The sequence below is a fragment of the Thermobia domestica genome, chromosome 9 (genome assembly GCF_964235325.1).
Source record: "Thermobia domestica chromosome 9, izTheDome1.hap1.1, whole genome shotgun sequence".
NCBI lineage: Eukaryota > Metazoa > Arthropoda > Insecta > Zygentoma > Lepismatidae > Thermobia > Thermobia domestica.
The window spans coordinates 137,931,172-137,955,175 of NC_137462.1; the positions used below are offsets into that span (position 1 = coordinate 137,931,172).

A 24,004-nucleotide genomic window follows, 5' to 3' on the forward strand; every position below is an offset into this window, starting at 1 on the left:
AACTATTTTTGAACAGAATATTACAAAGATAATTCTCAAATCTCAGCATATTGTACGCTGAAACAAGAGTGATTCTTACATTGGGCCTTTCATAATATATATTCACATTACCATGTAGAGAACATTAATATAAAAAATAAAAAAAAACATTTGGTTTCAAAATGCATGTTTGTAAAAATAGTTCTGAATTGTTCTTTTTTTTCCCTACTGTTCCTACCACTTCCGCCATTCATTTCCCGTTCAATTCAGCTAAGTTTATCTAATCTTCTTTACACAGACATTTCCAAAACCTTCAATCATCGCTTTTGCGTAATGCTCATGTTTTTTCCCACAAAGTCAATGATTCTTCGCTAAACATTTATGTATTAACTGTTTATTTAAGGATTCGTATAATAGACTTTTCTTTTTCCATATTGATTCTCTTTCACCATTCTTATCCTTGTTTTTATTTCACGTTCACACTTCTTGTCTTTACTAATAATACAGTTAGGTTCCATAAAAGTAAGAGAAGTGTAATATTACACGCAAAAAAGTTGTTTACTTTTAAGATAATGTTACATATCTAACTTCCCTCTATTATTGTCATTCACACATATTTTTTATGCTGGCTTATTATAAGTACCCTTCATACTGCAGGACAGTAAGGTAGCAGTGGCGCCTCATGATTCAGCTAGACGGGTGTGCAACACTCATTAATTTAAATTCTTCCTCCTCTCCTCTCTCCTGTGCACACACTCCGTCACCAGGAATGCCTTCAGTATTTTAAATAAGAGACGGTAAAATAGGATCTCATACAAATTCTGTAGCGAATACATACACATCTTAGAGCGCATGGCATGACTTTGCTAATTAAAGTAAAATATACTATAGTATTATAGTGATAATATAAATAGTTTAATACATATTGTGTGAGTAAACATGTCTTTTTGATATGAATTTCAAAGAAGTGAATCCTCTTGAAGGTTTGAGATGGGCAATTGCTCTCCCCCTTGCGAGTAGCTATGCATCTGACTCTTTGGATTTGTAAAGGTCTAAAATCATTTGACGATCCTACCGCGCATGTCGGAACACAATCGCCATTTCAAAAATAGAAGTTATGTCTACAGTTTCACCTGCTATTGTAGCAATATAATCAGAATATTCTATTCCCTCCTCAATAGCATCATGACACACGATCAATATGGAATGAATGCAATATACCAATTTCCAATCTCTTTTGATGTCCCTCCAAACAGATCCTTTGGTTTAAGTCACCATGACCCATATAGGTTCAGATTCCACCTTTCACAGAAGAGAACAATGAACATCGAATAAATAATTTGTTACTTGACGTCCACACTTTCAACCATAATTATCATATACAGAAATATTACATCGTAATTAAACGTCCTTTTCTTTACAATTACTGACTTGAATCAAGTTTGTGATCGGCTTTGCCGTACCATTGTATTTAATTTTAACTTTCTCTTTGAGTGTTAAACAAGTAAACAATATGGTTTTAAGATTGTGAACACGATTTGTATCTGAACGTGATCATAGGTAGTCAGTGTGAGTCGCACAACTGAACTCATCGACTACTTCTTATAAATAATAGTTATTTTAGAGTGTCATATTTTGCAACAGTGAGATGTAATATAAATTTTAAGTATTTTCCGTTTATTACTTAATTTTACACACTGTCAGAAAAAAAAACATTTTTCACATACTGTAAGCTGTTAGTAAAATATGGTAAATTAAATTAAGTAGTAATGATTTTTTTTTAATGTTATTGATAGAATGTATTCTAGTAACAGCACTGGAAGTCACAAGTATAGACCTTGCGTACGTGCGTTTCTGTCTGTTGTTTATATTCTACACACCAAACACACACAGCCATTCTGCCTTGTTCTCAAACACACACACACACACTGTGTACTGGTAAAAGCACAATCGAAAATCAGAGATTGATCCATCAATGATTAACTGGGCTCTCCCAGGTGAGGTACTGTGATATATATCAACTCAAACGAACGAAAATCAGGGATATAGCGTTTGATTACTGGTTTAATCAACTGTTTTTCGACAGATGATGGAAGAGGGGTGTTGGGAACAGTTCAGGAATAATACAATAGAAGTGAAATGGAATTGGAAACTGCGGTGGCATTGTAACGAGTTTTAAAGTTAATTCATCATTATAGAGGTTACACAAGTCACTTACCAAAACTCAAGTTCCGTTCTGCAAAATGTATTACAGAATAAGCCTGTCTAGGTTAGTCAGATTTATAATTAACAATTTTAGTTTAAATAGCACATTGGAGATATATTTTTGTGTATTTATGATTATATTCAATGTGTTATATTATCTAGAAAAGGAATCACCAAACTATATCACGAGGGTAAAAAAATGGAACCATCGGAAGGTCTCTATTCAATTTGGTCTGTAAAACTGCAGTGAAGTTATATATATTTCTTTTTTATCTATGTTAATCACATTATCTAATGGTGTCTTCCGAATTCGCTTAATTCCCATTTTGCCTAACATTTTAATCAACTATCATTCACAGACAAAAATCATATCCACTGTTTTAGCCGAGATAAGAATATTTTATTTACCTTAATTCATTCTTTGCCTAACTATCAAAATCCTTTATACAGATTTTAAAATGGTTTTAAATACGGTAATTTCAAACCACACTTTTACTCTTGCCGTCAAGTAAATATTTTAATTATTGTTATGTTGAACGCATATGTGACAGAATGAATAATATATAATATATAGACTTAATACAAAATTCAATTATTACAGTCAAAACCAAAATTTACATTGCAACTATTGCAAACAATCCACAAGCAGTACATGTGTCTTCGATATATGTATAAAAAAGCAATGTACTGTGAAATATTACCTTGGATTACACTTTCGACGATAAGATGAGTTATGTGCTTTGCTACCTTTGTTTTTATTACTGTTTTAGTTTCAAGGTCTAAGGAATGACATTTAGAGGACATAATTATCTCAAATATAGCTTCAGTCCCAAAGATACCACAAATTACAAAATGGTTGTCTTTGCCTTTAATTTCAGGTTCTAAGGCAATATCATATATATGAAATACTTGTATTTTAATATACTAGGTTGGCCATATGTGTGTATTCCAGATTTAGACACTGATCAATTTCTCACAATAGATCGTTAACTCTTGGTCTATCCAATATGATAGGTTTGCTAACCCAATAAATATAATCTTCATTACTCAGAATATTTTCAGCTCTGATCTTTCCTGTTCCACGAATAACATAGAAATAATATATATATATATATATATATATATATATATATATATATATATATATATATTTGAAAGTAGGGAATAAGTGTCGTTTAAAATTACTATATTTCTTGAAAACAATGCATATTTTTTCTCAAAGAAAGACTTTCACATTTCGATCAATAGATGAAATGAGAATAAGGCCAAATGGGAACTTTGACTTCATTTAAAATCGCGCCCAAAATGTTTATCTATGAATGTCAACTGAGATATGGTGTTAAGGCGAAAATATGTGAACTTGTCGAATTAAGACATAGAAAAACATATATACTTTTTTTAAAAAAAAAAAGTAAATAGTACCGAAAATATTCAAATCAATACTATTTTTTTAAAAAAGCACCTTACCTGATCTAATTTTAACAACTCCTCTGGCGTATCGGGAAGTTGTCCTAACGTCAGTGGCGGATTTAAATTTACTTCTTTCCCTAACGAACGAACCACTTCCTCGCGATTATAACGATCCGCAAAAACACACGATGCAGGTATAAGACCATGGACTGTATAGCTGATTGCACGGACAAGTATCCTGAAACACAAGAAAAGAAATTCAAACATTAGATATTTGAATATTGCAAGAATTTCTTTTAAAAGATATAATATTTACTATGTAAACTGTCTAGAAGTAGTTGAAGCGTTTGATTGGCATGAAATGAAATCAAACCCCCTGTAGAAGTAAAGAAGGTGAATAGTAAATATGGACGAATGATGATGAAAAAAATATGAATTGAAGAAAGTTGGAGAGCAATTTAGACTTATTGAAAGACATGAATTATTGTTTAAATGGACTAAAAATATATGCTAATTTAAATTCAAAGTAGTTCTCGGGCACGCAATCTTTCAGGGAGTATCGACTGTAGTGATCTCATACATAACAGATGCTTCTCCGTCATACTTTCTTGTTTAAAGAGAATATCATTATGGAAACATATTATAAGTCCCAACTAAGGGACAAGCTACAAGTAAAACTTCGCGTCCAGTACACACTCACATGCATGAACTAGGCATTCTTTGCACTACGATAAGCGTTCTTCTGCCGTAATACTTTAAGTCTCAGAATTCGAAACTACTCCTTAGTTAACCGTTTGAACATAATGAACTAAATGACTTTGATAACGTTTAGTGTTCTTACTACATTTTTAAACGGTTTCTGTAAAAGTTTAATGGATTTTAGTAAAACATTAAACGTCTTTAGTAAATATCATAATGTTGATTAACACAAAATATTTAAATGGTACTGATAAAATGTTTACCCAGTTAAATGTGTCGCAAAATATTTTTCATTTTCTGTTAAATCCACTTAAAAATACACAGGAACTAAAATATGGCATTGTTGATTTCTACATATCTCAAAAGTAAGTTTTCAGGACATCTTCATTGCTCCAAAATATATTATTAAACTATTGGAATTTTTGCGGTGAAATTTCCGACAATTGGTTAAGTCAAGCTTTTACCATAAATATTCAAATTATATATGAGATTTAGGTTTATTCGCCATCATTATACAATTGATACACTGTATGTCAAATAGAAATTCCTACTAATACCTGTAAACAGATATTGTGTGTAAGCCCAAAAGATTGATCACAATTCCACAAAATTCAGTTGTAAAATGCTCATTTATTACATAAACGGAAACATAACCAGAACAGGAGAGTTTCGTTCCACAGAGTGAAACTACAGTAGATTTCCAAATTATGGGAATTCAATACTCAAACTTGAAGTATTACATCTATAGCCTATATGCTGTAAAAGATTAATAAGATCAAAGACGGAACCTCTTCTCTGAAGCTGAATCAACATCAAAAAAGCTTTTAGTCGCTATGCCTTATTGTTTTTTTTTTTTTTTTTTTTTTTTTGTTCTACGGCAATAAATGTTGAAACCAGGAATGGTTAGTTTGAACAACTTCCAGACTGAATAGATGGTTAAGGGATAGAGGTCTGCACGGGCTCGGGCCGGACTCGGGCCTATAAAGCATACATCACTTCGGACCCGGGCCGTAACTTTTTAAATACACAATTATATTTCTCGGGCCTAACTTTGTAAATATACTATACAACGACATTTATTGGACCGTTCTTTCTGGAGAACGTTTAAAGCACAGCTGCAAAATTAAATCTCTACTTGCTGTAAATAAAAATACAATTTTGCGTTAATTATTAACTTTCTGCAATTCGGGCTTATTTCGGGTTCATTTGATTATCACACGAGCTCGGGCCGGGCTTGGGTCTAAATGTTAAAACATATTTCGGACTCGAGTCCGGTCTCACATTATAAATTCACGGGCCAGGCCGGACCCGGGCTAAAACTTCCGGCCCGTGCAGACGTCTATTAAAGGAGGAGATAGAGCCCACCCCTAGGAAGCTGAATCGAGTGCAAGAAACTGCATCTCGAAATCTCTTACTGTTTTCGCTCTGTGAAATTCAGTATTGAAACCGCAAGTAGTAGTAAATTCCGGTTTTAGTAAAGTGTTGCAGTTGTTAGCGATATGCTCTTTCCAGATACTGAATCAATTGTAGAAAAATTCTTGCCGCTATCTGTTACTATTTTTGTTCTATGTCGATAAATGTTAAATCCGGAAATGGTTTATTTAAACCATTTTCGGTTTCAATAGAGGATTATTGAAGAAGATGGAGCTTATTCTTGGGACAATGAATCAATTGAATAAAACCGCATGTCAGTATTGAGACCGGAAGTAATATTAAATTTGAACTACTTCCGGTTTAGATAGAGTATTCGGGATAATCATGGTATATTGCCTTGCAACGCTGAATTGTTTACGAAAACTGCTTCTCGCTATCTGTTATTATTTTCGTTATATGCGATAAACGTTGAAACCAGAAATGGATAGTGTGAACAACTTCCGATTTGAATAAGATTTCAAAAACCCTCATCTAGATATTTTCCTCTGTTTTTGCTCTGATATCCGTCGTCAGACAGACAGACGGACGGACGAAGGCCTTCTATAAGACTTCCGACACTTAAGTATATCATAGTTTGGAAGTCTAAAAAAACCTTCGGGCGTGTACGTAACCAATTATCCATCTCTTAGTAGATTTCTTTGTCATGATGAGATATTGGTCCAATTAGTGCATCTTTAAATGGGTCTGAGGTGGGTGCTAGAGTTCTGAAGGTGTGAGATCAGATGAACATAAAGGGTGGAGTATAAACTCAAGACGTAGATTGTCGATAATAGACAAATGTAGCATTAGCAGTATGTTGTCTCGCATTGTCATCGAGCTAAAACACGCCATTGCGCACCAGACCACGTTGCTGGTTTCAGATTTTCACTCAGAAAATTGAAGTAGATTGATCCCTTGATTACCTCTGTTATGACTTCATTTTAGGGCTATTTCTACAAGCTACTAGACTAGTAATACCCGTTCATACACTAGCGATACTAGTGTAAATATAGTAAATATACAAGGGTGTGTTTCTCGAATCTACGAGAGTGAAATACTAGCTAGAGATCTGTGGATTGGTGTTACAAGAGTACGTGACTTCCTTTATCAGTGATTTTCTTTCACAAAACACTAGGTAATTTGGTGCAGTTAACTTGTAATTTATTAGTAAATATCCACAAAAGATTGGAGATTTGTACCGCGTTTTTGTAATTTCACAAATATAAATATCTCGGTGTTCTTCTATTTAAATGATACGGAAAAAGGTTCTGAAACTAAGTGCAGTATGGCTAAGTAGAAAGAAAAACGTTAGTTGATTTATCTAATACTATCAAGGAAGGGAAAAGAAGTTCAATTGATAAGCAAAACCTAAAATATACGTCACAAGGAAAGCTATCAAGCAATTTAATATTTTTATTATTGAAAATTTAATCTCCATTTGGACTGTTTTCATCGCATTTACCTATGAACTTTTAGTGTGTTATGTTATACGCTCTTTGGTGTGGCGAAGTAATTGAAATTAAACCTAAGAAGATTAGTTAAAAATTATATAATATTCCTTCCTTGCATCTTACAATAAATTACTGTAATCTTCACTAATGTACTTTTACTTCACCTCAGGTCAGGAATCTCCTAATTAGTTTGACGAAGATTTCCACCGTTCCCTGGGCCAGATTTTCCATTTCTTTGTAGCTTTTCTTCCCTAGGGAACCAAAGTTACGAAGGTTAATATATGTCTCGACCATATGAATAATCTTTGCTCCAACGAGATAGGCCTGTCACCCCAGTAATATTTCTGTCCATTAGTTTACTTTGTTTTTCTACGTCAAATTTCTAGCAAATTAAATATCATTTGATTACCATCTCGCATTCAAAATATTTAATTTCAATTGCCAGTATTTTCAAATGAAGTAACTAGCCCTACAGAAAATAGACAAACCGACAGCATTTCATATTGGATTTTTTTCTACGTATTTGTCAGGTAACTTAAAATTTGATACGTGACTAGTGAAAAATTCTGTCCTGTTCACAAGTTCTTGTAAACATTTTGAGAAACAGAAAATACAAGAATTCGTGAAGTTCAGACTCTCAGCTTGTAGCTTCTGATGTTTTAGACTAGTAGCTTTGAGAAATAGGTCCCAGGTCAAACAACGCCCAAGAGTTGGATTCCTGTAGTTGTGATGATTTTTTTCAGCACACCATTGAAACCGCATCTCATTGGTCTGGGAGATGAAGGATAGTGCCAGTCCATTCCCATATTCTTTCATTTTCATTCATAGAAATGAACACAACATTCATTTACGTTGCTAATACGATGAAGAAATGCTTCAACGCACCCATCAACATGTCTCTCTTTCATGTCAGGTTCCGGATGTTTCAAAGTTCATCTCGCACATATTTTGTTGAACTCAGCATGTCATAAACGATATGATGGGCTGATTCTCTACTTACTTCTATCAATGAAGCCGTTTTACACAGTGATACGCCGAGTTTCTCATATCGCCTTCCCCTTTCGCAATGTTGCATTCCATAACTGCACAAAATATTTTTTTATCAACGCATAATAATATCATGACAAAGTACTAAAATATTATGCAATTTTATGTTTATTCAATCTTTAACTTAATAAAGTAACAGAACGTTCGGCAACTTTAAATAAAATACAGTACACAAAGAAACACTTCTATTCAATACATTATATACTGATAAAATGTTTTAAAAATATTATGCATTTTTAAATAAAATATGAAAGAAAGTATGCATTGTTAATACGTTGACAAAGTATGAACTATAGAAAAAAAATGTAATATCAGGCTACGAAGTGTTACGAAATGCAGTAAAATAATCACACAAAAATTATGTCATTTTATTCAAACCATAACACCTTTACAAGTACTAAAATATTACTGAAGTTTAAGTCTTATACAGCGGACCAAAGTTATTGTAATTTTTGATCAATCGTAATGTTTTGATTAGATAGTAAAAAATGAAGGTTTTCTTTTTTCTTTTTCTTTTCTTTTTTTTTTTACAAAATATACTGTAGAAGAACAACTTGATAAAATATTAACATCTTAGACAATTTTAGATGAAAACAGCTAAAGAAAAAAATAATTTTGTACCATACATAATTTCTCAGTAAAATGCCCAAATACTAGTCAATTTTAAGTCAAATATCAATGTATTCAAATGTTCTCTTAGAAAGTTCAGATGTAAACAATCACAGGAAGAGTAGACAGCAAAATAAAGTTTTAAACTGTTTGAAAGTAAAATAAATGCAGCACAAGAGAAACTCTTATTCAATGCAAATAATAATAATAATAATAATAATAATAATAATAATAATAATAATAATAATAATGATAATAATAATAATAATAATAATAATGAAGTATTTAAACATACATTTTAAAGTCAAATATAAAAAGAAAAATTCAGTACATGACATATTGACAAAATTATTAATGTTAGTCTACGGAAGATGTGATTAAATGAAGTTAAATACCAGAAGAAACAGTAACCTAGTTTTATTTAATACACATAACACATTTACAAAATATTAAAAGTGTTGGTCAACCTTAAGTCTTACACAAGATAACATTTTTTTTTCAGTTACAACACGTAATTAAGTATCATACTAAAGTATAAAATTTAGGACCAAATACAGCACAAGAAAAATAACCATGTACAATATATAATACATGAACAAGATATTTAAATATTATTCAATGTTAAGTACAATAAAACTAAAATAATATGATTATGCAAGACTTAGTCTAGCTGGGAATCTCTTCCCCAGACCCCAACATTTGATCGGGATACGTCTTCCCAACTCATATGTCAGCCTTTGTCCCCGTTCTTTGCATGTCAAGAATATGTTTATGGCATTACTGTTTGTGAAAAATAAAGCTCTTTACCCTTTAGAATGCGGATTTCAATCAGTGAAATGATTAAAAAAAAAAAAAAGAAAAAGAAAAAGAAAAAAGAAAGAAAGAAAGAAAAAATGTCGGCCCAAGTGCTAACTGAGCTTAAAATCTCACATTAAATGGTTCACCGTTTTCTCTGATAATGAGACTGTCAAACTTGAAGTCATTTCTGTATAATCTTAAATAGAAATTGCCTCCCTTCTCTCGTTAAAAGCGTAATTTCCGGAGAAGTTGTGGCATGAGCCCACTTGTTTTGAGTAAAAAGTTTATATACCAAGTTATTCGTATCCCAAGTATTCTCTAAATCTTAAGGGATTTTGAGATATAGCCATCTTATTTTAACAATTGCAATCCCACCTTTCCTTTCTTCCCGCTTTTTCCTTATTTGGTAGAGAATATCAGAAAGCACTGGAACAGGTCTTTAATTATTTTACATGAAAAATTTAAATACCAAATTCCATCTCTCTAATCTTAAAAGAATTTTGAGATATGGTCATCCTGTTATAATAACTGTAAGGTCATTCTTTTTCTTTTCTTTTAGAGGAAATATTAAAGCAACGATAAAATACGGGTCTAACTATTTTAAATGAGAAGTCCATGTACCAAATTTCATGTTCCCATCCTTCAAAGATTCTGAGATATGGACATTTTACTATAATTTCTTCTTCTTGTTCACCTCAACCCATAGGTTGGTGGGCAACATGGACATTTTAAAAATTTTTTCTCCCTTGGAAGAGTTGTTTTATACTTTGGAACTGTAATAATTACCATTCCTATTTTTTCCCACTTCATCGTAGAATTTCCACAAGTCCTTCCTTAGTAGTACCTTACACCACAAACCTTATGCACTGTCAAAATTTCTAGATTCTAGATTAAGCGGTTTGGCCTAGGAATTGATCAGTCAGGCAGTCAGCCATTCACTCAGGACTTCCTCTTTTATATATAGAAATTATATGGATCCAAAGCTGAGATAAAGAAGGCTACGTCTCATCAAAAACTAATATACCAAATTTTAATAGAGAGATTTTTCGTGTGCGGATTTTAAACACGAACTTTATTCCTATAAACTGCGGAAAGGGCGCTGCTAGAAGAGCTTTAGTTGGAATATTTCAGGATTAGCTAGTGTAGTTCGGGACATTATCAGCAAACTAAAGTGAACTCTACCTAAAAAGGTTATGTAACACAATTTTTATGATTCCATCTTTAAAGAGACAAAGTAGAAAGAAACGAAAATAAAATAGTACTCTCTAACATAATGTATATTCTGAATGAATGTGGTTAGATCAGGAATAATTTTTCGTACCAAATGGCATTCTCGTTTTTATGATGTCTAGTGTGTTAGTGCTAGCTGATGAAGTCGGATAATGACTTTTTCGAATATTCATTATTCGAAAATTTGAACAATTATTCGGATAGCAAATAATTATTCGACAACGAATAACTGTTCAAATGTTAGAAACGAATTTTCGAAAAATATTCAAATGTTGGAAACGAATATTCGAATGGTAGTCAAATGTTGGAAACGAATATTCGAATATCAATCTAATATTGAAAACGAATATTCGAACAGTAGTCAAATGTTGGAAACGAATTTCCGAATAGTAGTCAAATATTGGAAACGAATATTCGAATAGTAGTCAAATGTTGGAAACGAATATTCGAATAGTAGTCAACTGTTGGAAACGAATATCCGAATAGTAGTCAAATGTTGGAAACGAATATTCGAATAGCAGTCAGATGTTGAATATACGAATAGTAGTCAAATGTTGGAAACGAATATCCGAATAGTAGTCAAATGTTGAAAACGAATATTCGAATAGTAGTCAAATCTTGGAAACGAATTTCCGAATAGTAGTCAAATATTGGAAACGAATATTCGAATAGTAGTCAAATGTTGGAAACGAATATTCGAATAGTAGTCAAATGTTGGAAACGAATATCCGAATAGTAGTCAAATGTTGGAAACGAATATTCGAATAGTAGTCAAATGTTGGAAACGAATATTTGAATAGTAGTCAAATGTTGGAAACAAATATTCAAATAATTGTTTGAATATTGAAAACGAATGTTCCAATAACTTGAACAGCACTGATGGAGATCCGAGTTCAGTCCATTGGAAATGTATATGTATCTGATTCGAAGTCACTTTATATTGCGTCTCATTTAGCCAGAGAGATGCTGATATGAAGCGTTAAACTCTAAATTAACAAATGGGCTCCCTTGTAGCTGTATGTTTCTTTGCCACGGGAAACCCGGGTTCGATTTCCGGTGGGAGCTTGTATTGTTCAGATCAGATACCACGTTAAGCTGTGGGTCCATGTCTCACACAACATCGCTGCTGAAAGGGACACTAAACTGTTATTAACCAAAATGATCACAATCCAAATTGACAAATCAACAAAACAAAACTATGAGTCACCTATCAAAAGGACTTTGGAAGGAAATGCTGAATGTAGGAAGGAAAAATTTTCAGCACTGAATTAACTTTCTCTTATAAAATTCATCAAAGTAACGTTGCTCATCATATGAGAATGTTCGCAAGTTCCATGCGAGTACACTTTGAAATTATCAGGAATATCCTACTTCCTTTTTGAAACGATAATATTTATAGAAGCTTTCACAACAGAAAATCAATCTGACGAACCATTTACCTCTCCGAATATGATTCAGTGAAAACTTCTTTTTAGATTTTTGGTGATTAATACACAATACACAGAAAAGGAATAACATAAGTACCATTGCTCTAAACAGATAAATTTTAATGAATCTTTATATAAACAGCATTTATAAATAATTTTACGCTAGGCAGTTCCTGTCTTTAGCTTCTTCCATGCATAATATAGACATGTTGTCAATGGAAAAAGAGATGTTTTAAAACACACACACATACTAAAAGAAATACAGAGAGAGAAACAGAGATACACACAGAAGAAAAAAAAATGCAATCAAATACATCAGACAACCGGCTGTTTACTCGTTGAAAATTTCCCAATGGATCGAGTTGAAAGGGATAAGTTCTTCCCGACTGACGATTCATTCCTGCTTTCCGGTCTCTCTCTCTTTCTCTTTTTTTCTTTTGGCCTCTTTCACTTCTCCGTTCTCCTGTTCATTGGAAATCAATTGAAAGTTGTAGAGAGAGCCTCTCTTCCTCTCTGCCTATCACTAAATTCTCTCTCCCTATATATATATATATATATATATATATATATGTTTGTGTGTGTGTGTGTTGAACTCTCATCTCTCTAGGGACAGCTCTTAATGCTTTTTCCGTAAAGGATAAATAAGCTTAAAAAGATATTTGTTATTCAACTTTGCACATACAGAAGCTAAATGATGCATGTATTACTATCATAATATAGGAGTATAATATATATATATATATATATATATATATATATATATATATATATATATATATATATATATATATATATATATATATATATATATATATATAAAGTCCCATAGGTGCAGCTTCTTTCAAATCTGTTACTTTCTAGCGGCTTTCTTTGTTGTTTTTTATCTAGAAGTTTGACGTTCCTTTTCATTGCCGAGAGAATATGAGACATGCAGTAGATCTACAGTTTATAACAGAACTCGAACCACTGTAATGGGACCAAATTTTCATGTTCTTCTACCAAGAATCGAAGTCGGGTCTCGTACAGCAAATGTGCTTGCTCTAGCCACTAGATCAACAACAGAGCGAAAGGAAGGAAGCTTCTTCCTTCTTTACTTTTTCTTCTTTTTCTGAGATAATGTGTTTCTCAAAACTACTTTGGTCATTAGGAGAACAACGAAATAATAGCTAAATGAAGAATTTACTGGCACGGAAATTATTGCTAGATGATAACTTGCATATTGTTAATTTTTCAGCCATACAAGTGAATGGAGTGTTGGAAAGATTCATTCCCGTTCTGTCTAATGACCTTCCAGCACTTGGTAGAAAATATTTTTAATGATCTTATCTTTAGGCAGAATGGGGAATTCCCGTTCTGCCTAATCTTTCGAAATGGTGAATTTTATGCGGGGAGGGATCTTTTAGGGAAATGCAGCACTGAAATGCCTGACTCTATAACAGTCTTACACGTTTTATTGGGTTTTCAGTATTTAAAAGAAATGTTATTTCAATAAAGTTAAGAATTACGAACAACGTTTCAGATGCATGACAATTGAAGAGAAAAATAAACATACTTTTGTTAGGCTGCATCTATAATTCTGCCCCTTTAATTTTAGTAAAGATGAATTTTAGTTTTTACTTTAGTAAAGATAAATGTGAATACCTGCAAAGAAATGGAAAATTGATTGACTCTATTATAAGAAAACCGTTTGACATTATACAGTAACTGGAACGAACACGAAACAAACTTACTTCGATCTAACATCAAGTCATTTCACAACAAAAATTCGTTTGGATTTCCAGTAATTTACTTCCAACATACTAGGACTCGCAGTATTTGAAAGAAACTACAGTTAACATCTTCAAAATATGTTTGGTCGTATATTAAAAGCAAACAATGCAAGAGGATGCATAAGGCGGCCCTTAACAAATAGTCATAGTCTTCTACATCACAACTTCTTTTTTGGCGTCACTTTATTAGCGGATTTGTCTTCTGTAAGTAGCAGCAATACAAAATATTAATATAAAAAATATAAATATTACAAAATATTGAAATACTTGTATGATTTTGTAGTTTCAATCAAATCAAAATGTCAGATAATCGAGGAAGGAAATGGATTTATAAGATGTTTCAGTTTGCTACACTGTAAAACATTCATCGGTAAATTTACAAAAAACGGTGACAATCTGTTTGCCATTCCTCTACGTAAATCAATTTACGTATATAAAGTAAAATTACTAATATAAAATGGTGTAAAATTACAAGTTTATTAATAAAAATATCATACTTTCTTATAAATTTACTGTAAATTTGTAAAAAAATACCCAGCAAATTTTGTAATTTAATCTAAGGAAATGTATATCAACTTAAATAATGAAGGGTAAATGATTTTACATTGATATTAGCAATTTAATTACAATTTTTTTCAGTGCACTTTTGAAGGAGATTGCCTACTGAGTTCACCAGTAGCCAATCAGCGTTCAGAACTTGAAGCTTCCATGTTAATATTGGAGGTAGGACAGAAGTCGAAGGAACAAAAGCTTAAATATAGGCGAGTTGAGCAGAAAATCAAAATCATTGAGAAGAAGGCTGGAATCACTTGTAAGGGGTCGTCCATATATTACGTAACGTTATTTTTGACCAATTTTTACCCCTCCCTCCCTTTGTTAACTTTGTAACTCAAGGCGAACCCCTTCCCCCTTTGTTACGTAACAGGTTTTGATTTTTTTATAACCAATTTTGCTTATTTTGCGAGTTATCACAACAAAAATCTATTGTTAATGGTGGAACTTTTTATTACAAAATGCTTGTATTCTGAATACATTTGTAGTGTTTTTCACAAACAAATCAAAGTATTAGAAAGTGATAGGACCGTAATAATAATAATTTAAACCCACACGGTCGTTTAATTAACCAGTTTTAATTCTTCGAAATTGCATACTGTCGTTTTCCCAAGGAGATCGCACCCATTCTATTAGGTCACCGATGATTGGCAAGGAGGAAAAACTGCCAGAAGATGTAGGTGAAACAAGATGTAGAGAACTGACATAGACTTCTTTTTCCGGGAGCCAGAATGCTTCATGTATTTGAAGTTCGCCAGTGCCGACGATGCTAAGAAATTCTCCTCCTCGTCGGTCATAGATTCAAAGTGGCTACACACGTGAAGCAGTAGGAACATCTTTGAGAACGATTTCGAACTTCATCTTTAGACTTTGAACTTCAGTTTACCCCTTTTTAAATTCTTCTTGTCCTAAATCAGTGTCAGAATCCGAATAAATTCTATTTCACCAGAAATATTCAAATCCAAATTAACTAACTAACTAACTAACTAACTCTATGGCCTATGGAACCCGGAGGTTCAGTGCCGCGTTCACAAAAGCTCTCCACTGACTTCTATCCTTAGCTAATTGCATCCAGTTTCTACTTTGTATTCCTATCTCTGCGAGATCCATCTTAATATTATCCTCCCATCTGCGCCTAGGTCTTCCTAATGGTCGTTTTCCTATGGGTCTACCAGTCAAGACTTTGAAAGCGTTTCTACTTTCTTCCATTCTAGCTACATGACCTGCCCACCTAAGCCTCCTAGACTTGACGACCCTAACAATGTTGGGTAAACCGTATAAACTATGTAGTTCCTCGTTATGAAGCTTCCGCCATTCCCCATTCTCGTTCCTCTTGGGTCCGAATATTCTTCTCAGGATCCTGTTCTCAAATACTTTCAGTCTATGTTCTTCCCTCAGAGTAAGCGACCATGTTTCGCAACCATACAGAACAACAGGCCTGATTATCGTTTTATATATTTTAAGCTTCAAATTCCTCGACAGAATTCGCGACGACAAGAGATTTTGAACCGAGTAGTAACACGAATTCCCTGCTTTTAGTCGACATTTAATTTCTTCGTGAATATGATTTTCGTCTGTTAATATTGATCCTAAATATTTGAAAGTATCCACTTTATCAAAAGCATTATTTAATATTTTAACGCCTCCACAATTTGCCGTATTACGGTCCCGACGCACTTCCATGTATTTAGTTTTCTCTGCATTTACTTCTAAACCCATGTCCCTGCAAGCGTTTAATAAGATCTCTGCATTTATTTCTACTGTTCTCCTATCCTCCCCTATTAAATTTACATCATCAGCATATGCCATAACCTGGTGAATGCCGTTCAACTCTAGGCCCTGGTTGCTATCTTTGATTTTCCTTATAGAGTATTCCAGCACAAAGTTAAATAATAATGGCGACAACGCATCTCCTTGTTTCAGGCCATTTTCGACGTGGAAGCTCGTGGACAACAATTTTCCTACCCGGACTTTACTTTGGGATTCACTTAAACATATCTTAATTAATCTAATTAGCTTTCTCGGTATTCCAAGTTCTGTAAGAACGTTGTATAATGTTTCTCTCCTAACCGAGTCGTAAGCCTTTCTAAAATCAATAAATAGTTGATGTACCGGGGTATTGTATTCCCACTTCTTTTCGAGTATTTGGCGAATGTTAAATATTTGGTCGATAGTTGATCGATTTCGTCTAAATCCGCACTGATAATCTCCAATAATTTCATCTGCGTATGCACTGTAAAAACTGTATAGTTGGAATAACCCAGAATTCTGGGTTGAAAAAGTGACAACCACGCCGTATTGTCTTAGAAATCAGAAAATATGGTTATAATAACAATACGAGAAGTCAAAACTAGTAAAAAATAAAAACCTCTGGCATGACCTGGATTCGAACTCACACCGCGCGGCTGTTAAGCGCGTGCGTTATCCACCAGACCAACCGGAATCTTAGTTTAGGCTGTGTGATAACAAGAATTACAGCATACTTTGGAAGCAATTTTTAGTCACTGAATTTAAAACAAGTCAATTAAAAAAACTAAACCAAACCAAACATCACCCGGAATATTGAATCAATGCCATTAAAAGCTAGTTTAGTACAGCAGCTATTTATCAATGTTAACGTATGTTTTGAGAGAAATTTTCTTCACTCTTGGCGAAGTGCACTGCAGTTCACTCAGTACACTTTGCCAAGAGTGAAGACAATTTCTCTCAAAACATACGTTAACATTGATAAATAGCTGCTGTACTAAACTAGCATTTAATGGCATTGATTCAATATTCCGGGTGATGTTTGGTTTGGTTTAGTTTTTTTAATTGACTTGTTTTAAATTCAAAGTGACTAAACAATTGCTTCCAAAGTATGCTGTAATTCTTGTTATCACACAGCCTAAACTAAGATTCCGGTTGGTCTGGTGGATAACGCACGCGCTTAACAGCCGCGCGGTGTGAGTTCGAATCCAGGTCATGCCAGAGGTTTTTATTTTTTACTAGTTTTGACTTCTCGTATTGTTATTATAACCATATTTTCCGATTTCTAAGACAATACGGCGTGGTTGTCACTTTTTCAACCCAGAATTCTGGGTTATTCCAACTATACAGTTTTTACAGTGTGGGGTCAATCTTGCTAACAGAATATTTGAAAGGATTTTATAGGATGTTGACAGAAGAGAAATGCCTCGATAATTATTACAGTCAGTTTTGTCGCCTTTCTTGTGAATTGGAACAATGATTGACTCTTTCCACTCTTGTGGCAATTCTTCCTTGTTCCAGATAAGGAGAATGAGTTTGTGTATCTTGTTCCACAATTTTTCGCCTCCAGCTAAAATTAACTCAGCCGAAATTTCATCTACACCCGGAGATTTGTGTTTCTTTAATTTCTTTATAGCGGCTTCCACTTCTATTCGATTGGGTTCTGGAATATACGGTTCTGCGGTGTGTATCTCCTTTTCTCCACGCACATTAGTTTTTGGCTGCGTGTTCAGCAAATCGTCAAAGAAATCTTTCCATTCAAATCCAAATTAAAAAAAGAAATAGTACGAGATGAATATACGACAAATTAGGTTTTTAATATCTTTTTTGTTCCAAATCGTGGATTGTTCCGTTGCGGAAAATATTATTTTACGAAAAAGAGTTTCTTCTGTTTCATATGCGAAATCCCTTAGAAAAATAGAGTGGGGTGATGATTCAAATCTAAAGTTTTATTCAAATCTAAAATAATATTCTCAGAAATAGCGATACAAATGGGAACGCAAGGGCATTTTCAAGCGGTGGTTACAATCACTAACAACTAACTACAGAAAAGCGCGTGCGTTAAATGCAATGCTGCGATAGCCACAAAATGGACTTTTAATACAAGGAATGTTCGTCACCAGTCATGCTGGTGTCTAAGTAGCGTCTTTGAATCCCTTCTACAAGGTTACATTTATATAGGCTATATATTCGCAATTTTCCAAAACAATTGAAATATTTATTTATTGATTTATAAAACAGAAAAGACCTGAATAAAATTATTTAAAAGACTGCGTATAAATCTGAGAATAAAAATAAAAATTACAGCAAAAAGTGCGTTACGTAACAAGGATGTAAACCCTCTCCTCCCTGCTTGTTACACTTCGCCGAACCCCTCCCCCCTTTGCCGCGTTACGTAATATATGGACAACCCCTAATAGACTTGGTGGCTTTCATAGATGAGGTTGTAATAGTGTTTACTTTTAGAACAATGATGATGAGATTTTATTTTAAATTGTATTGAGTGTATTGACATACTGTAGACAAATCTGATAGAAGACAAATCTGATCAAATTATGTCCGAAAAGGAGTTGTAATGTAGAAGACAAAGGCTGTTTTTTGTTCTTCAAGGGCCGCCTTATGCATTCTCTAGCATTTTTTTTTTTTTGTTTAATATATGGCCAAACATGTCTTGAGGATGTGTAGGTTGACAGTGACACCTTTTAAGTACAGCTGGAGATAAACTACTGAAAACCCGAATAAAGTTTTGTTGTGAAATGACTTGATATTAGACCGAAGTATGTTTATTTTTATTTGTTTCAGTTACAATGTCAAACGGCTTTCTTGCAACTGAGTCAATCGATTTTCCATTTCCATGCAAGAATTTTTTTTAAAGAAAATATATTCATCTTTACTAAAGTAAAGGTGAATAACGCTGCTAATAACAGAACTATACCAAATCTTTTTTTGGAGAGGAAGGAGTAGTATAATATCTAAAATTTATAATGAAACTTGAAGTTTTGGCTATTCTTCTTACAGAATCTGTTAGAATTACTAAAGAAAAAAATCCCTAGAAAAATCCCCCATGCACAGAATTACCCATCTCGAAAGATTAGTCAAAATGGGATTAGGCACAACTGGAATTCCCGTTCTGCCTAAAGGTAATATGATTTAAAATATTTTCGACAAAGTGCTGGAAGAACTTTAGGCAGAACAGGAAGACACTAATGGGACTGAGGCTACAATGCTTCGGACACAAAGCACATGTCTCTTGATTGAATAGCTTGGTGAGACATTGTGCAAACAAATCATACAGGATTGAAATCAGATGTAGATATAAACGAATTTAGAGGAATCCCTTGTTCTCTCATGGATGAGGATTAGTTAGAGCACGGTTAGTAACAGGAAGTTGTACATGGAAATATGGAAGTATAAGGCAATAAATATCTCTTGTATTAATAGTGAGTTTATGTTTGATTTTTTACTGATGTTTAAGCCGAACAAAGAACTTAAGAACGTACTCTTATGAACATTAAGGGGTGTGTGAATGTATAATAAGAATAATTTATGGCACAGTTACAGTTTACACGTGCACAATAATATTCAATATGGGGTATCTCTTTTCTAGGAAGTTACTTCATTCAAGAATTTCTCATCGATGATTGCTGTTTATGGAAATTCTACGATTTCGATATTTTACCTTTGCTGTTGAATCGCCACAGATGCAGCAGATGGTCTCAGTCATACTTAAAAAATAAATAAACAAATCTAAACAGTGGCGGTAGGCACTAAATAGAGATATAAATAGTCATCTTACTTTCCCATATTTTTATTGTTTGTAGGGTAGATGTAGCCCCCGGCCAGATCCAAGAGATTTTGAGACCCCTGACTAATTTGGGAAAGTTCAAACCATCTCCAAAACTGAGCTATTTTTTTAAATATGTAAGAATTCCAATTGACAATCACCAGGTTGAATAGAAAACAATAAATTGTTTTGTATCACAATCAATAAAATATACATAATTGTTTCTGGTAAATCAAAACCCTGTAACGTTTGGTGTTTATCCTTCCAATTAAATGATTGGGTAATTTAAACAAAAAGTAAATTTACAAGGAAGGACACACATACAGGAGTACAAGGGTAACGACAAGGCTGTATCTCTGGGATATTTTGCTCTCATAATGTACAGAAATCTTATACTACAAATATAAAATTAATGTGTATATATATATATATACACCAAGTGATCGCTCAACATAAAATACTTTTGTAAATATTGCATACAGCTGCATTGTCTCTTCGCAATGAGAAGCTATAAGAATGTTTTACCAGTGAATTCTTAGATCATTATACAGTATAGGGTAGATTTACGCCGACAATCCAAATTACAAAAGTCGGATATTTTAAAATCATTTATGTTAAACCCAAGATTCTCTTAAAATTAACATATTTTCTTTCAAATAACCAGATCTTTCTTCTTTCAGCTGAAATAATACTCATCTTAAAAGCTCTGATATTAAGTACTAGTACAATCAGAATAAAGTTACCGTGTATTGGAAAGTAATACAACACTTATGTATTTGGCCGCATGCTCTTATAAACTTTATTCAGGTGATGTGCTGTTTCGGAGTTTTGTTCTAGATTATGAAAGGTACAAAGGTAGCACCCATAAATATATACAGGCATTAAAAATAATATTTGTTTGGAAAAGTGAACTAGCATATAGAAGTGTGTTAACAGATTTATACAACTGTCGGCATACGTGCATATTACCTAATGCTTGTCCTTTATTTCATGCTAACATTCACAATGATATACATTATCAATGTCAGCAGTGTTCTAGGTTTACCAATGGCAAAAATTAAAAAAAATAATGTCTCATTCAATCATATATTTACGTAAACATAATTACACATTGTTCAGTTCAGTTTCTTCCTGGCTACTGGTAATCAATACATACACAGTAAAAAATGATTGTGTTAATTCAACTCAATTTTAACACAGAGCAGTGGTTCCAGCGTGACTACCACTATGCGGTGCTAGTTCAACACAAACCCCGCGGTGTTGACGTTTAACACACGGTGTGTGTTAAGTTTTTAACACACAACCGGTGTTGAGCGGTGTTAAATTTGGATCTGTGTTAGTATTTTCGGTGTTAATTCGACACCATGTCAGAGTCGGTAGTGCGGGGAAAAGTGTCCAGTGTTACTTGTGGCGGTGTTGCAGCAACACGAAGAAAGTAACACAGTGTGTAATGTGTTAATATTATACCATGTCAAGTATCAATATAACACAGCCCCTGTGTCATTTCAACTCAATTTGTTATTATTTCAACATCCAATCTGTGTCATAATTCAAGATCAAAGCCGTATAAGTAATACCGTTTTGGTGTTAATTCAACATTCCTTGTGCTAAAATTTAAGGTTAGACCACCAGATTAACACCGTTTTTTGTGTTAGTTCGAGCCCAGTTCTGTGTTACTACGACACCTATTTCGGTGTTGTAATAATTCCGTGTTTGGTGTTGATGTAACCATTTTTCTGTATTGGAAAAGCTTGTGGTGTGGCAAGCTTACGCTTATCGAAGATTATAATTTTAAAATAAGAATAGTAAACTACAGAACACTTCATTTAGAAAATCTTCATATTTTTTTGTCGTCTTGCCCAACATTTATTGTGAAGTATTTCTTGATGGTGTAAAACACAACCTTCACCAACCTCTTGCTTAAGAATGATAGGAAACTCTTACCTATATCCTTATATTATGTTTGCCTCTTAATCATGTTTCTACTTGTTTTCCGACATTTTAGAAACATAGTCTCCGATGTTGTCTGGCGAGCTCTTGTGCAGTGTAAAAGTGACACAGTAATCCAGTGTTGTTTCTTGCTGTTGATATACAGGTATTTCTTCAGAAACATTATGTAAAACAATTGAGAACACGTCGCGCGGTTTGTATGTTGAAATTTTTGTGTATACCTGGATTTGTTTATGTATTTCTTTCTATTGTGTTTGCTTGTAGCTTCAGTTCATAGGCCTTTATAATTAGATGCCCAACATATTTGTCAATCACGCAGAAAGCAACACTGAAGATTCTAGACTCGGTGTTAATTTAACACAGAGACTGTGTGTCATTTCAACTACCGGCATTTGACACACAACTCCAAATGGAGAGTGAGTTGATCTAATCACCTGTTTGTGTTATATTTTAACAGAATCGTATTAACACGTAGGCATGTCATTGAAATAACACAGCGATTTTTTACAGTGTAGATTACAGAAATCACTGCATTGTGAATTTTTTCTCTTTATTATTTAACTATCTCAGTACCATAAGCAATATATGATAAAATCATATTTAAACAATCTATTAAATAGTAAGTTGAAATATAACAATATTTTATCGTTGTATCGTTCAACAAAATCAATTCTCACGATTAACGTCACCTTAGTGTTCCAAACCGATTTCAATGAAAACTGGCAGGAAAATACTAATGAAATAAGTGAATACGGCGTTTTTCTTTTCTGCAAAAATTAAATAAAAACTATTTTTGGATGGTAAAAACCCCACCCATAAATTTTAAAGTGGTACTAAAAGTGCAGGAAGAAGTAGAACGAAGCGAATGAAATAGGATACAGATATAGTAGACGCAAAATAAAGAAATATGTGTTTGGTATTTTCCTTAACAAAACGGTTGGGTGGGTCACGGGCCCCCTCCAAACTCATGACCACGAAATCATAAAATTTCTAATGAAAGTAGTTCATAAGTATCTAAAGTACATAAGAGAATTGTAATGAAACTTCGTACAGAGACAATACACATAAGATAAGCAAATACATGATTTGTATTAAGGGAAAACGGTTTTTGCGGTCAAAAGCCCAAACTCAAAAATTTGAAAGTCGGCGCCAAGAGCACAGGAAGTAGACAGAAATGAATGAAATTGCTCACCGATATGGTAGACGTAAAATACAGCAATACGTATTCAATTCCCGATTTCGATTTCCAGTGGAAGAACTTCGAAAATTTTGAATACATTATTAGTGGTTCGGATTCCGCCTAAAACCGTAGGATTCATGTCTCATATAGCCTTGGTGTTGGAAAGAACGCTAAATTCCAGTCCACATAACCAACTATATCTTATTGGTATAATTTCACTTACGTGCTAGTGATCGTGTAATTTGTTAATTTTAACTAGCAAATCAACCGTGCCACAAAAGTCGAAAACAAATTTGCAAATTTAAACACTAAAATCCATGACTTGACACATATCAGTGCACTAAACTTTCGTCTAATATTACTAGAAAATCTCGTGCATCTATATCAGTGACGACGCCAGAGGGGGGGCAAGGGGGGCGAGCGCCCCCCTAGTAGCTACTTCTGCCCCCCTGACTGCCACCTAGACTGCCCCCCCAGACTCCTACAATCTTTAAACATTCTACATGTAGTATTTTATATCAGTATCATAACCAATCTCATCGTCAAATTCTAGTCTACTTTCCATGCATTTACTATGTGGCAGATTAGTTCTCAAGCTTTCTTCTTTGAGCGTCTGGGTATGCACGCATATTTCTGTTTTCTAATTTAGCGCTTTTGAGGTAAATTTTAGTTATACTTCTTTCTTATGATTTTTAATTATTGTGCCTAGCGAACAATAATAGACTTGGTCGATTAGTTTTCTTCTCATTGGATCA

General features: G+C 33.5%; 1 protein-coding gene across 1 annotated transcript in view; it reads right to left on the reverse strand.

Annotated features, from left to right (window-relative positions):
• Positions 1 to 24,004, reverse strand: part of rsh (Rap GTPase activating protein radish) — a 1,018,586-nt gene that overhangs the window by 404,846 nt on the left and 589,736 nt on the right. The window contains exon 4 of the mRNA XM_081726479.1: positions 3,652 to 3,832. Coding sequence (XP_081582605.1) covers positions 3,652 to 3,832 — 181 coding nt within the window. The remainder of the gene's footprint in view (positions 1 to 3,651; positions 3,833 to 24,004) is intronic.